General features: G+C 31.0%; 1 protein-coding gene across 1 annotated transcript; it reads right to left on the minus strand.

Moving 5' to 3' along the window:
- Positions 1-3,121: 3,121 nt before the first annotated feature.
- Positions 3,122-3,972, minus strand: LOC131862550 (putative germin-like protein 2-3). The gene is made up of 3 exons (XM_059215026.1): positions 3,762-3,972; positions 3,395-3,654; positions 3,122-3,301 (listed from the first exon to the last, which is right to left on the minus strand). The coding sequence occupies exons 1-3, from the start codon at positions 3,970-3,972 to the stop codon at positions 3,122-3,124; spliced, it is 651 nt and encodes a 216-aa protein (XP_059071009.1).
- Positions 3,973-13,569: the final 9,597 nt, after the last annotated feature.

Consider the following 13,569-nt stretch of genomic DNA (forward strand, 5'->3'; position numbering starts at 1 on the left):
GTGGGTCCTCATCAAGATGATATTTTTGAGTTCATGACAAGTTGGCCAAAATAACAACAAAAATCACTATGGTCAGATTCGTGGATTGTTGTTTCTTAAATACTAGAGTGGAAGCAAAAGAATAATAGGATCTTTAATAAGATCCACATCCAAGTAGAGGAAGTAATAAGGAAGATAAACACTTAGATCTACAAAGTAGTGATTACTAAATGTTGCTTAAAGACTTACACGCAATTTTCTAGATGAAATGAGGAGCTGCAGAAGGGATGGCAGAAATTAAGAAAACCCAAAGGTAAGCTCGGAGACGAAAGGTAGATTAGGAGAGAGGCAAATTAGACAACCCCTGAGGAGGGAAGATTGAAGTTAAACTTTTATAGTATAGTAAATGGTAACCTATGGTCAACGGTTACAAGCTATATCATAAAAAAATGTCAAGGGCAATGTGTGTGGGCTCTCTCAAGCAAGCTTGGTACTACAACCAACAATATGGTTGAGATGGAGGCACTTGCATTAGGCATATGGTTATGTAAAGAATTTTTTTTGAAACATCAATGTAGAGGTTGACTCATTGCTATGTATTGAAGAAATTACAAAGAAAGACACGACCAATTTGAAATTCAAGAGTTGGGCTTCCAAAATTTGAGTGCATTTTGGTAACTTAGGAGTTTTTTCTATTATGCATGTTTTTAAAGAGGCTAACAATGCTTCAGATCTTGTTTCTAACCAAGTGGTTTTTCAATCCCTAGACAAGGTGGTAGACTCACACACTACTAGGTGGGCTGGGCTAGAGGAAATAATAACAAAAGAAAAAAAAAAAAAAAGATTACCATTCCATGTTTTGATTACCATAAGGGGTTAGGATAAAAAGACCGGGTCCTATTCTCAATTTGATAGCACTGTACGTTCTTTATCGAATCAACTAAGTACTAGAGGTTTGATCGTATATCCACACAAAGATAAAAGATGTGATGGTAGATGACTCAAATAGACTATATTGACAAGCTATAGAAGTTGATCAAAATTTGACAAGTTTAGGGGCATTGGATCCTAACATCCACTCAGAGGATGATCGAAGCGTAAAGCTTTCCCAACCTCGAGAAGGGTTTGGGTGTTAGAGATGATATACTCAAAGGACTTGGGCTATCCAAGGAACATAAATTATATGTCATGTATGTTTTTAATATAATGCCAATGCAAACAGGAGACCATGGTTGAAAATATTTCCAAACCTTTTAGAAAAAAAAGGCAAGGCCATGACTGTGTGTGTGTTCACAAAGATAATTGGAGAAGCATTTTGGAATTTTGGGCACCTTGATGATGGATTTGTATACAAGCGCTTCTTTACCAATTACATCTAGGCCATGAGGACCATAACTTAGGGCTCCTCATATGGGAATAGATTGATTACAGATCCAAACAAGATAGTGGTACTAGCCATGCCTGATGCTATACCCATAGAGCCTACACATGGATTTATTGGAGGCATATTTCATGTTGAAGCTCTTAATAGGAAGCAAAGAATATTTCGATCTCTCCAATTGTATAGGAAAGTGAAGTAAAGGGTTTCATTGTTGGCCTGTGGCTAGTTCATTGGAAAATATGGGGATTTTTTTCTCCTTTGCAAATTGAAAGACTGTATGAATGTGTAGAGGGTCTGATGTAATGTAGGAACTGTAATTGGGAGCTACCTCTTTGGTAGTATTTCTCTATGAGAAAAATATTAATTAATATCAAAATAGATACTTATAAAATCTAAATGGAATTATAAATTGTATTATGAGCAAAATCTTGGTATTTGGTAAAATTAAAAGATTTAAAAGAGAATAATTAACTATTATTTACAAATTTAAAATGAAAATCATCTAATAGGATTAATCATAACATAGTCATAGTTAAGGGACAAGAATACTAAAGTACCTCTAGTCAATTAATTCCAATACATATACAATTCTATACAAGAAAAAGGCCATGGTTGAACCATGTTAAAGGGGCAAAATTGATAAGACTAAGCATGTGGTAGGGATATTATATGTGGCCCAATCATTCTGCTACTGTTTATACTAGAAAATCCAGGTTTTGACATTAGGTGTGATGGAAATTATATTATGTCCGTTGAATATACACTATATTATATGTTTCTCATTTCTAGGAGCATTTTTCGACATTTTTTAAAGACTTCTTTGATAAAAAATTAGGATGAAAAGATTATTATGAGGTTTTCAAGAGACATTAGCATAATTGTTTTTAATATTATTAATTAAATATTTCACATTAAACATAAGCTTTTAAATTGTGTATAACTATTATAGTAAACATTTATTAAATCACGTTATCTAAGATTTTTTTGAATAATATATAAAATTCATTGTCGATTAGTTGGACCTGTGTATATTTTAGTATACAAAGATTGAAAGCGCATTGAATAATAATGAATTTTAGTATTAGATTCTCTTCTGCATTCTAAAAAATCAAAGATAGTTACTCTTACGAAAATATTATTACTAAAATGACGTAAAATGTGATATCTAATTTCAAATGAGTGTATGGGGACCATGAGATAATGATGAGAGCCATTCAAGCGAAAATTCTTTCAGTTTAATTTTTGAATTTTATTCAATAAGATTATTGTAATACACATAATACAAAATCTTATCATTAAAGAATCATAGTGTAGTAATGCAATGCCTTTACCATTCCAAATGTTTACCTAAGGATACTTGTAAAATGTATAAATAATGTACGATGGTGATGAATGGGAGACGTAGCTTTGAAAGGTGAGCATGGATGAAAAGATGAATTGTGATGCATACCTTGAATCCCATCTGTTTCATTTGATTTATTCTTTAACATGTTATCAATAAATTATTAATTAGAAATATTAGCAAAATTATTAAAATTTGAAATTTACTCTTGAGTTATATATGTTGAAAATCGATGCTATATATAATACATCAGCAGAGAAATAACGAGATTAAATAGATTTATTTTATTCAGGAAAAGAAAAAAATGACAAAGATGGTCTTCCCACGTTTTATTTCATAGACCACAGCGAATTCAGGTTGAGAATCTTAGAGGAATTTGGCCTGAATGTAATCGACAAGCTCTTGGGTAATGCAAATTCTTATGCAAATTTCTTCTGAATGAAATCGACAAGCTCTTGGGTGATGCGGAAGGCCTTGGCCAATACGGAATCTGGGAGTGGAGGATCCGCTGCAAACAGAGAGTTGGCGATTGTCTGAGCTACCGGAAGCTTGCTGCTCAATGCAGCTATGGCCACCGCATTTTCATGCCCCACATTCTGCTGGAAATGCACAAGTGCCTTTGGAAACACAAACACATCTCCCTTCTCCAACGTTTTGCTGAAAAACTTGTTGGTGGTGTCAATGAAACCCACAAGAAGCTGGCCTTCCAGTAAAACAAGAACTTCAGTAGCTCTTGGGTGCGTGTGAGGAGGATTTATTCCACCCACTGCGTAATCGATACGGACCAACGATATTCCGAAGGTGTTGAGGCCTGGTATCTGCATAACATTGGCCATCGTTACATTTGAGCCCACTGCATTGTCGGTGTTCCCTGCCTGCCCAAGTCCCCCGAAGAAGAAGTCCTCTGCCGAAACATCCTTGGGATCTTTGCAAACGAACCCGTTCACCTTAACTGTTTTAATCAATTTGTTCGCAACAAATCATATCACACCACTCTATCTTAATCAATTTGTTAGCAACTCGCCTAATAAGAAAGTCATATAAAAGTTATGTACTCACCCATGCTTTCCTTGTCTGCGACGCAGAAATCTTGCAAGGGATCGGAATCCGCTGCCATGACATTATCACTGTAACAACATATCAATAGGAAAAGTCCCAACGTGAAGTAAATCATGCGGTTACCCATTATAAATAGAGACACAGAAGAATCAGACAGAAAAGCTCGGGATATGAATGTGTAGTCGAATTGTGTATTACAAGCCCATAACATGTCTATTATATAGCGGGAAAATTAAATACTCTGCGAGGACTAATTCTTGTCTATGAAATGCAAATTACCACAAGCAATAAGTTATTTCTGAAACAAACTCAACCCTTAAACAATATGTATATTTTTAGAAAACTAAAATCAAATCACTTCTAAACACAACAACATCATCGTTTATCAACTTGATATACACAACATTACAAGGGACCCATTTGATAAAAAAAATTAACAACTTACTCCAACCCATTTCAAAAGTCCAATAAAAATTCTAACCCAAATGTGAGAATGAATATTTTTATTCCACTATCAAGGTAGCACCCAATTTGATTCAACAAGAAAGGTTACAAAACATAGTTTTTAAACTAGCTAAGGGAGAGCTCACCTTCCAACATTTGGTATTTCTCACAACCAAGCCCCAAGCTAAGAGGCCCATGACAAAATTTATTGCCCAATACAAATACTCCATGCACATGTAAACTCCATTAAGGGAATCCAACACCATATACTTCACAACCCTTCTAAAATATACCAAACAATTTTTCCACAGATTTTCCAAAAGAATCAAGGACACTCATACCCAAGAAATCTGCTTCTCAATGAGAAAAAACCATTCCCTTAGAGGTTCCACATATCCTTCACCCTACACATGAGTTTCTCTCATCAATATGGGAGAGCCTAAAACCTCTCACACATGTCATTGACATAAGAAAAGATATAAAAAGATGAAATTTAAAAATTAAATCAAAAGCCTCCAATAAAATATTTACAACAAAATGAAATATAGCATTCTAAGGAATAAATAATATCAAAATATTTCCTTACTATATCAGGAGGGTTTGATAGAAATTTCTCAAAGACTCTTTTGACTCCTTGCACAAAGCCTCCCAAAATCTCCAAAAAGATAGAGCCAAAAAATAAAATAATAAGACATACAAAGAGTCTAAGAATGGTATATATAATACATGTCATATGACCTCCCCTCCTCTGATCACGATGCACCACATGGATCTCATCCACCTCCTCTCTCCCCTTCACACCAAACCCTAAGGGTATGTGGATATCACAAATGCTTCTACATGTGAGAGCATTGGGATGAGAGGAATAATATTGTATACTCTTCCCCAAGAGGATCTTTTTGATCCACTCATATGTGCGAGGCATGCAAAATACCATTAATAAAATTGTTGGAGTGGATTTGGAAGTGGTAATTTACTTACTATCGCCCACAAGTTAGAATTTTGACACCTTTTTTCTAAGAGACTTGGACAGGATCAAATGATTACAAAAGCCCATGGTTTAATTCCCCAAAAAGGTACCGAACTCATAAGTGTTTCATTTTGGGCCTAAATACACTCAGAAATAGATGAAATAGACACTTTAAAGTTATTCAAAAACCCGCTCAATGTAAAATCTATCTTTCTATAAGGATGCAACTAGGTGCAAATACTAACTTACTCATATATAAAAATAAAATAAAATATATTTAAAACATAAAATACATCATATTACAACAATTACTAAAATTAGAGACCTTAGTCCCTATCATTAACTAAGGTCAAGGCTTCACTAGGAATTTGAAATGAATAGGATTTTCTTAGGGAACTCCAATTTCTATTAGCTATGAAAATTTCCTACATGCTCAACTAAAAATAATAATTATTTCCAATATAACTTGAAATAAAATGCACACATAATCATACAATTGGCAACAATTTAATTCTTAACTACCAACATATTCCAATAGAACATCATACTATGACTTGATTATATTTAAATATTTTTTAACCACATTTGACATTGATTTGTAATATTAAAAGTGTAGATATATATATATATATTTATTAGATAAGGTGGGAAGACGGTCCCGCACCCAAAGTTAGAATATTAAAATAGAGAAGTTCAAAACCAAATAAGTTACCGCACAAACACAACCCCAAAACTATCAAAATAACAAACCACAAAAAAACATGTAGACTCCATATTATGGAGGCTCATAAGAGAATTCAACTCTTTCATGACCAATTTTATTCTTTAATTCTAGTTCTCTCAAGTAGTACCCTTGTTTCTTCTTTTCACCTTCTATATTTAGTTTGCTTTCTTTTTTCTTTGTGCCTTTTTTGTTCCATCCTAGACTTATGCCTATTGCGATAATTAGTCAAACAGTTTGAGAAGTCATTGAACAAATCCATTAGGTCCTTAATGATAGTAAGAAAATGAAAAAATGAGTCCCCAAATTGAGAAAATCTATTGCCCAATAAATTTATTTTCTCTTTCAGTCTACCTCATTTTACCTCTATCTCATAAGTGTTTCATTATGGCCCTAAATACACTCAGAAATAGATAAAACAAACACTTAAAAGTCATTCCAAAACCTACTAAATGTAAAATCTATATTTCTATAAGGATGCCATTGGGTGGAAATACTTACTCAAATATCAAAATAAAAAAATATAGTATTTAAAACACAAAATACATCACATTACAACAATTACTAAAATCAGAGACCTTAGTCCCTATCATCAACTAAGGTCAAGGCTTCACTAGGAATTTGAAATGACTAGGATTTTCTTAGGGAACTCCAATTTCTATTGGCTATGAAAATTTCCTACGCGCACAAAGAATTTTTTATTTATTTCCAATATAAGTTGAAATAAAATACACACATAATCATACATTTGATAGCAATTTAATTCTTCACTACAAACACAGTCCAATAGAACATCATACTATGACTTGATTATACTTTAATGTTTTTTAACGACATCTAACATTTATTTGTTATACAAAAAGTGTAGATATAATTTTTTTTGGTTAGATAAGGTGGGAAGAGGGTCCCACACCCAAAGTTAGAATACTCAAATAAAGAAGTTCAATAACAAACAAGTTACCGCACCAACATAGCCCCAAAACTACCAAAATAAAAAACCGCAAAAAACTATGTAGACTTCATGTTATGGAGACACATAAGAGGATTTGACTCTTTCATGACTAATTTGATTCTATAATTCTAGTTCTCTCAAGTAGTACCCTCCTTTCCTCTTTTCACATTCCATATTTGATTTTATTTCTTTTTCCTTTGTTGCATTTTTTTCCCATCCTAGACTTAAGCCTATTGTGATACTCATCCAAATAGGTCGATAAGTCATATAATAAATCCATTACCTGTCCTTAATGATATTAAGAAAATGGAAAAATGTTTCCCCAAATTGAGAATCTCTATTGCCAAATAAATTTATTTTCTCTTTCAGTCTACCTTGTTTTACCTCCATCTCAAAGTCATTGTTATCCTCTCTTCACTATGCTTAGAACTCTTGTTCCTTTGTGAAGTTTAAATAAGTAGGGTGGGATCTAGCACTATTGAAGCCAAGTTGGTTTCCAAGGCCTCCTCCTCCACAATGATATGATAGTATGATTTTGAGATGTCTTTAAGGGATAGGTCCAGAGTGATTTGTTAGGTACGTCAAATTCTTTCCCTTTGCTTTCCTCAACAAAGTACAATATCACTTTCAATTCTCATATATTTGGTTGTTTAGGTAGGTCAAATTCATGCCCTTTGCTAAGCCCCCAATTTTTAACTTTACATTTTGGTTAACCCGATTCCTCACACCATTAATTCATATTTTTCTTTTCAAATTTGAGTGTATGCAATTTAAATTTCAAATTTTTATTTACAAGTTTGATTTTCATGCAAATTTTAAACATTTAGAGATTAATTTCATTAAAACCCTAATTTTTATTTTTAAAATTGAGCTTTTGATTTTCTTAATTTGGATTAATTATTTTAGATCTGAGAATTCGTTCAAGTTGCAAATTCAAATTTTCATCTACAAGTCAAATTTCACAATTAAATTTGAAAATTAAGTGGTTAATTTAAAAAAAACCCTAATTTTTAAAACCTTAAAAATTGGACTTGCAGGTTGTTTAAATCTTGAATTTCCCTCTTTAAATTTGTTGTTAATCCTAATTCAAATTCAAATTTTCAATCTTGGATCAAATATCTGATTGAAATTTAAATTTTAAAATTAAGTGGTTACTTAAAAAACCCTAATTTTTGAATTTAAATTAATTTTGTGCATTTTCCAAATTTTCAAAATTCCAATATTAGATCTCTGTTTTAAAATTTTAAGTTTAGTGGTTCTTTCTACAAGACCCTAATTTTAAATTGTTAGGTATTTGAAAGTGATCAAATGATTTTTAATTCGTTGTAAACTGCAGTGGAGATTTTTGCAAAAAGTCATTCTATGCCACAAGACCAATATGGAAATCAGATTATGTATCTCAATTCCAACAAGCTACTGAAAGTTCTAGTTAGCTTAGAAGGTATTTTTAACTTGGACAACCACCTAAACAACAAGAATATGAACTTTTCTATAAATAAATGTGGCTATAAGATTTTGGTGGTTGCTAAAGGTAGGTCACTGAAATTTGGAAAGGTATGCTCTATAGCTAAACAAGAAATATTTATTTTAACTTTGTCAAAGTACGATGATATATTTACTTGGACCTATGAAGATTTAATGGGGTTTGAACCTACCTTAGCCCAACACACTATAGAATTATATCCTTATACAAAACTACTTTGACAAATAGAAAGGCCAATAAATCCCAAAATAGAGCTCTTGATGAGAAAACAATTAACCAAACTCATAGAGGCTGCTATCATTTTCCCTATCAAACACTCCTCATGGGTGGTCAATCTTGTTTGTATAAGAAAGAAGAACAAAGAAATCAAACTATGTGTAAGCTTCAGAGACTTCAATAGACACTATACTAATAGCTAAATAAAGAGAACAAGTTCAAAGAGTGTAGAGCAGATTCAGGGCACCTTTTGGTTGTTTTCTAGCTCATCGTTTGTATAGACAACAATGAAGCACAAACATCCACGCGGCATGCTAGCATCCTAAGTTCAAGACCTGAAAAAACTGTTAAAAAGCTTTATAGTTTGTTAATCTTTTGTTTTTGTATAATCAAATTAATTTGTTGTGTTATATATACTTTTTTAATTTCTGCATTAGTGTATTTGTTGTGTTATATATATACCATATTAAATTAACTTATGTTTTACTATGTATAGCTCTCAATTCCCCTGGGTTTGAATTTTAAAAATGTGAAATTTAACTAGAGAACAAAATGATTGATAAATTAGAGATTGACGATACAAAACATAGAATCCTATGAATTATAATGTTGAAATCTATGGTATTTAAAAGATTGTAAGGATTAAGATATTAAAATTTCTAGATCAATAGGTTGAAGATCTAATAGGTCAAACTACGATATTCGAATCACACTACAACTCTAAGAACATAATTGAAGTGAATTATTAAAATATAGATGGCCCATGTGAGTTTAGATACAAATTAATTCATTTATCCTTTAGAAATTATCTGAGACTAATGATTTATCCTTATAATTATATATGAGTAAATTTCACATTATACATCTATAAATTTTATTATATAGAAATGAACTACGCAATATGTACAAATTTAAATCACAATAGCTAGTAAGAGGATCGATTCTCGTAATTTTCATTAATTTATATAGGCATAGGCTATTTAAAAAAAAAATAACAAGAAACTTACCAAAACGTCTACATATATCTTGACAACATGATGTCCAACTATGCACACTTGTGGACATCACATGTGTGATGTCATAGCCAGCACACTACCTATATTCTATACCACTCACTCTATGATGGAATTCTAATGGGTTTTAGCATCTTGATCATACAAACTTCTCATAGGAACGATGGAAAAGGCCACATTTTCTTGGGGTTCCTATATAAGGAGCACACTGTTCATTCTTCATGGTAAGACTCTTAATATAGAATTATCTCAAAAAGTAAAATTCCATGGTCTATGTGCATTTAAAAAAGTAATCACCTATCATTAATTCATGATTGATACTTTAATTAGCACCTAAGAACTAATTGATAGATTCTAGTTGAACTAACTAATTTTTTTCAATAACCACACTCTTTTAGGAGATTATTTCTCTAAATTACTCGAGTTCCTAACTTCAAATAAATATTTATCCAACAAAATTTCTATTTCCCTTGTTATGCATGAAGAGAAAAGGTGGTATTAGGATTCCTCCAAACTAGATTCCAAGGTTAAGTTTCCTAAGGATACATGAATTTTTTTTTATCCCATCTATTTAATTAGTTTTCTACATGCGAACTTTGAACTTCATTTAGATGCTAATAAAGAATTCACCAATGTAACCCATTTTGAAATATATAAATCATAATGCCAAGTGAAACTCTCATTTTCCTCTTTAATATTTGTTGATTAATTTAATGAATTAATGTATTCAAGGAGTAAATTTGTTAAATATTTTAGAAAAGTTTTGTTTGAGCTAGGCCATACTAAAATAATATTAACTTAAATTTACCAATATGTTGATAATTAAAAGAAGGCTTTCCTTTCACCTTAACTTATACTTCTCATTGTGTTAGTCCTTGAGAAAACCTTGCATGAAATAACAACCTCAATAAAAAATTAATCGGATTATTACTAATGTTTTAGAGAATAACGAATAAATTATATTTATTGGTATTGATACTGAACTAACAATTTTATAGATTGTTATTGTAGAAGTTCATGATCAGCCATAGGAGCCAAGAATCGCCTACAAGAAAAACACTTGTCACACAAAAGATATCAAGGTAATATTATATTTGAAACACAAAATACATCATATTACAACAATTACTAAAATTAGAGACCTTAGTCCCTATCATTAACTAAGGTCAAGGCTTCACTGGGAATTTGAAATGAATACGATTTTGTTAGGGAACTCCAATTTCTATTAGCTATAAAAATTTCCTACAAGCTCAAATAATTTCCAATATAACTTGAAATATAATGCACACATAATCATACAATTGGCAACAATTTAATTCTTCACTATCAACATATTCGAATAGAACATCATACTATGACTTGATTATATTTTAATAATTTTTAACCACATTTGACATCGATTTGTAATATAAAAAGTGTAGATAATTTTATTTTTTTATTAGATAAGGTGGGAAGACGATCGTGCACCCAAAGTTATAATATTAAAATAGAGAATTTCAAAAACAAACAAGTTACTGCACAAACACAATCCCAAAACTATCAAAATAATAAACCACAAAAAAATATGTACACTTCATACTATGGAGGCTCATAAGAGAATTCAACTCTTTCATGACCAATTTTATTGTTTAATTCTAGTTCTCTCAAGTAGTACCCTTATTGCTTCTTTTCAGCTTCCGTATTTAGTTTGATTTCTTTTTTATTTGTGCCTTTTTTGTTCCATCCGAGACTTATGCCTATTGCAATACTTAGTCAAATAGTTTGAGAAGTCATTGAAAAAATCCATTAAGAAAAAATGAGTCCATCCGAGAATTCAACTATCAAAATAATAAACCACAAAAAAATATGTACACTTCATACTATGGAGGCTCATAAGAGAATTCAACTCTTTCATGACCAATTTTATTGTTTAATTCTAGTTCTCTCAAGTAGTACCCTTATTTCTTCTTTTCAACTTCTGTATTTAGTTTGATTTCTTTTTTATTTGTGCCTTTTTTGTTCCATCCGAGACTTATGCCTATTGCAATACTTAGTCAAATAGTTTGAGAAGTCATTGAAAAAATCCATTAAGAAAAAATGAGTCCCTAGATTGAGAAAATCTATTGCCCAATAAATTTATTTTCTCTTTCAATCTACCTTGTTTTACCTCTATCTCATAAGTGTTTCTTTATGGGCCTAAATACACTCAGAAATAGACGAAACAGACACTTAAAAGTCATTCCAAAAGCTACTAAATGTAAAATCTATATTTCTATAAGGATGACATTGGGTGCAAATACTAACTTACTCAAATATCAAAATAAAAAAATATATTATTTAAAACACAAAATACATCACATTACAACAATGACTAAAATCAGAGACCTTAGTCCCTATCATTAACTAAGGTCAAGGATTCACTAGGAATTTGAGATTACTAAGATTTTCTTAGGGGACTCCAATTTCTATCAGCTATGAAAATTTCCTATGTGGTCAAAGAAATTTTTTTTTCCAATATAACTTGAAATAAAATACATACATAATCATACATTTGATAACAATTTAATTCTTCACTACCAACATAGTCCAAAAGAACCTCATACTATGACTTGATTATACTTTAATGTTTTTTAACCACATTTGACATTGATTTGTAATATAAAAAGTGTAGATAAAAATTGTTTTTGGCTAGGTAAGGTGGGAAGAGGGTCCCACACCCAAAGTTATAATACTAAAATAGAGAAGTTCAATAATAAACAAGTTACTACATCAACATAGCCCCAAAACTACTAAAATAACAAACCGCAAAAAACTATGTAGACTTCATGTTATGGAGACACATAAGAGGATTTGACTCTTTCATGACTAATTTTAATCTATAATTATAGTTATCTCAAGTAGTACCCTCCTTTCCTCTTTTCACATTCCATATTTGATTTGATTTCTTTTTTCTTTGTTGCATTTTTTTTCCATCCTAGACTTATGCCTATTGTGATAGTCATCCAAATAGGTCGAGAAGTCATAGAATAAATCCATTAGGTCCTTAATCATAGTAAGAAAACGGAAAAATGTGTCCCCAAATTGAGAATCTTTATTGCCAAATAAATTTATTTTCTCATTCAGTCTACCTTGTTTTACCTCCATCTCATAGGCATTGTTATCCTCTCTTTACCATGCTTAGCACTCTTGTTTCTCTGTGAAGTTTAAATAAGTAGGGTAGGATCTAGCACTGTGGAAGCCAATCTAGATTCGAAGGCCTCCTCCTCCACAATTATATGATAGTATGATTTTGACATGTCTTTAAGGGATAGGTCCAAAGTGATTTTTTAGGTATGTCAAAATCTTTCCCTTTTCTTTCCTCAACAGTGTACAATATCAATTTCAAAGTGTTAGTTCTTTTATATTTGGTTGTTTAGGTAGGTTGAATTCTTGCCCTTTAATAAGCTCCCAATTTTTAACTTTACATTTTGTTGAACCCGACTCCTTACACCATAAATTCATATTTTTGCTTTCAAATCTGATTGTATGCAATTTAAATTTCAAATTTTCATTTACAAGTTTGATTTTCTTGCAAATTTTAAACATTTAGAGGTTAATTTCATTAAAACCCTAATTTTTATTTTTAAAATTGAGCTTTTGATTTTCTTAATTTGGATTAATTATTTTAGATCTGAGAATTCGTTCAATTTCCAAATTCAAATTTTCATCTACAAGTAAAATTTCACAATTAATTTTTAAAATTAAGACCCTAATTTTTAAAACCTTAAATATTGAACTTGCAGATTGTTTAAATCTTGAATTTACCTCTTTAAATTTGTTGTTAATCCGAATTCAAATTCAAAATTTCAATCTTGGATCAAATATCAAATTCAAATTCAAATTTTAAAATTAAGTGGTTAGTTTTAAAAACCCTAATTTCTGAAGTTAAATTAATTTTGTGCATTTTCCAAATTTTCAAAATTCAAATATTAGATCTATTTTTAAATTTTAAATTTAGTGGTTCTTTCTATAAGACCCTAATTTTATATTT

The sequence above is a fragment of the Cryptomeria japonica genome, unplaced genomic scaffold (assembly GCF_030272615.1).
Source record: "Cryptomeria japonica unplaced genomic scaffold, Sugi_1.0 HiC_scaffold_46, whole genome shotgun sequence".
Lineage (NCBI taxonomy): Eukaryota > Viridiplantae > Streptophyta > Pinopsida > Cupressales > Cupressaceae > Cryptomeria > Cryptomeria japonica.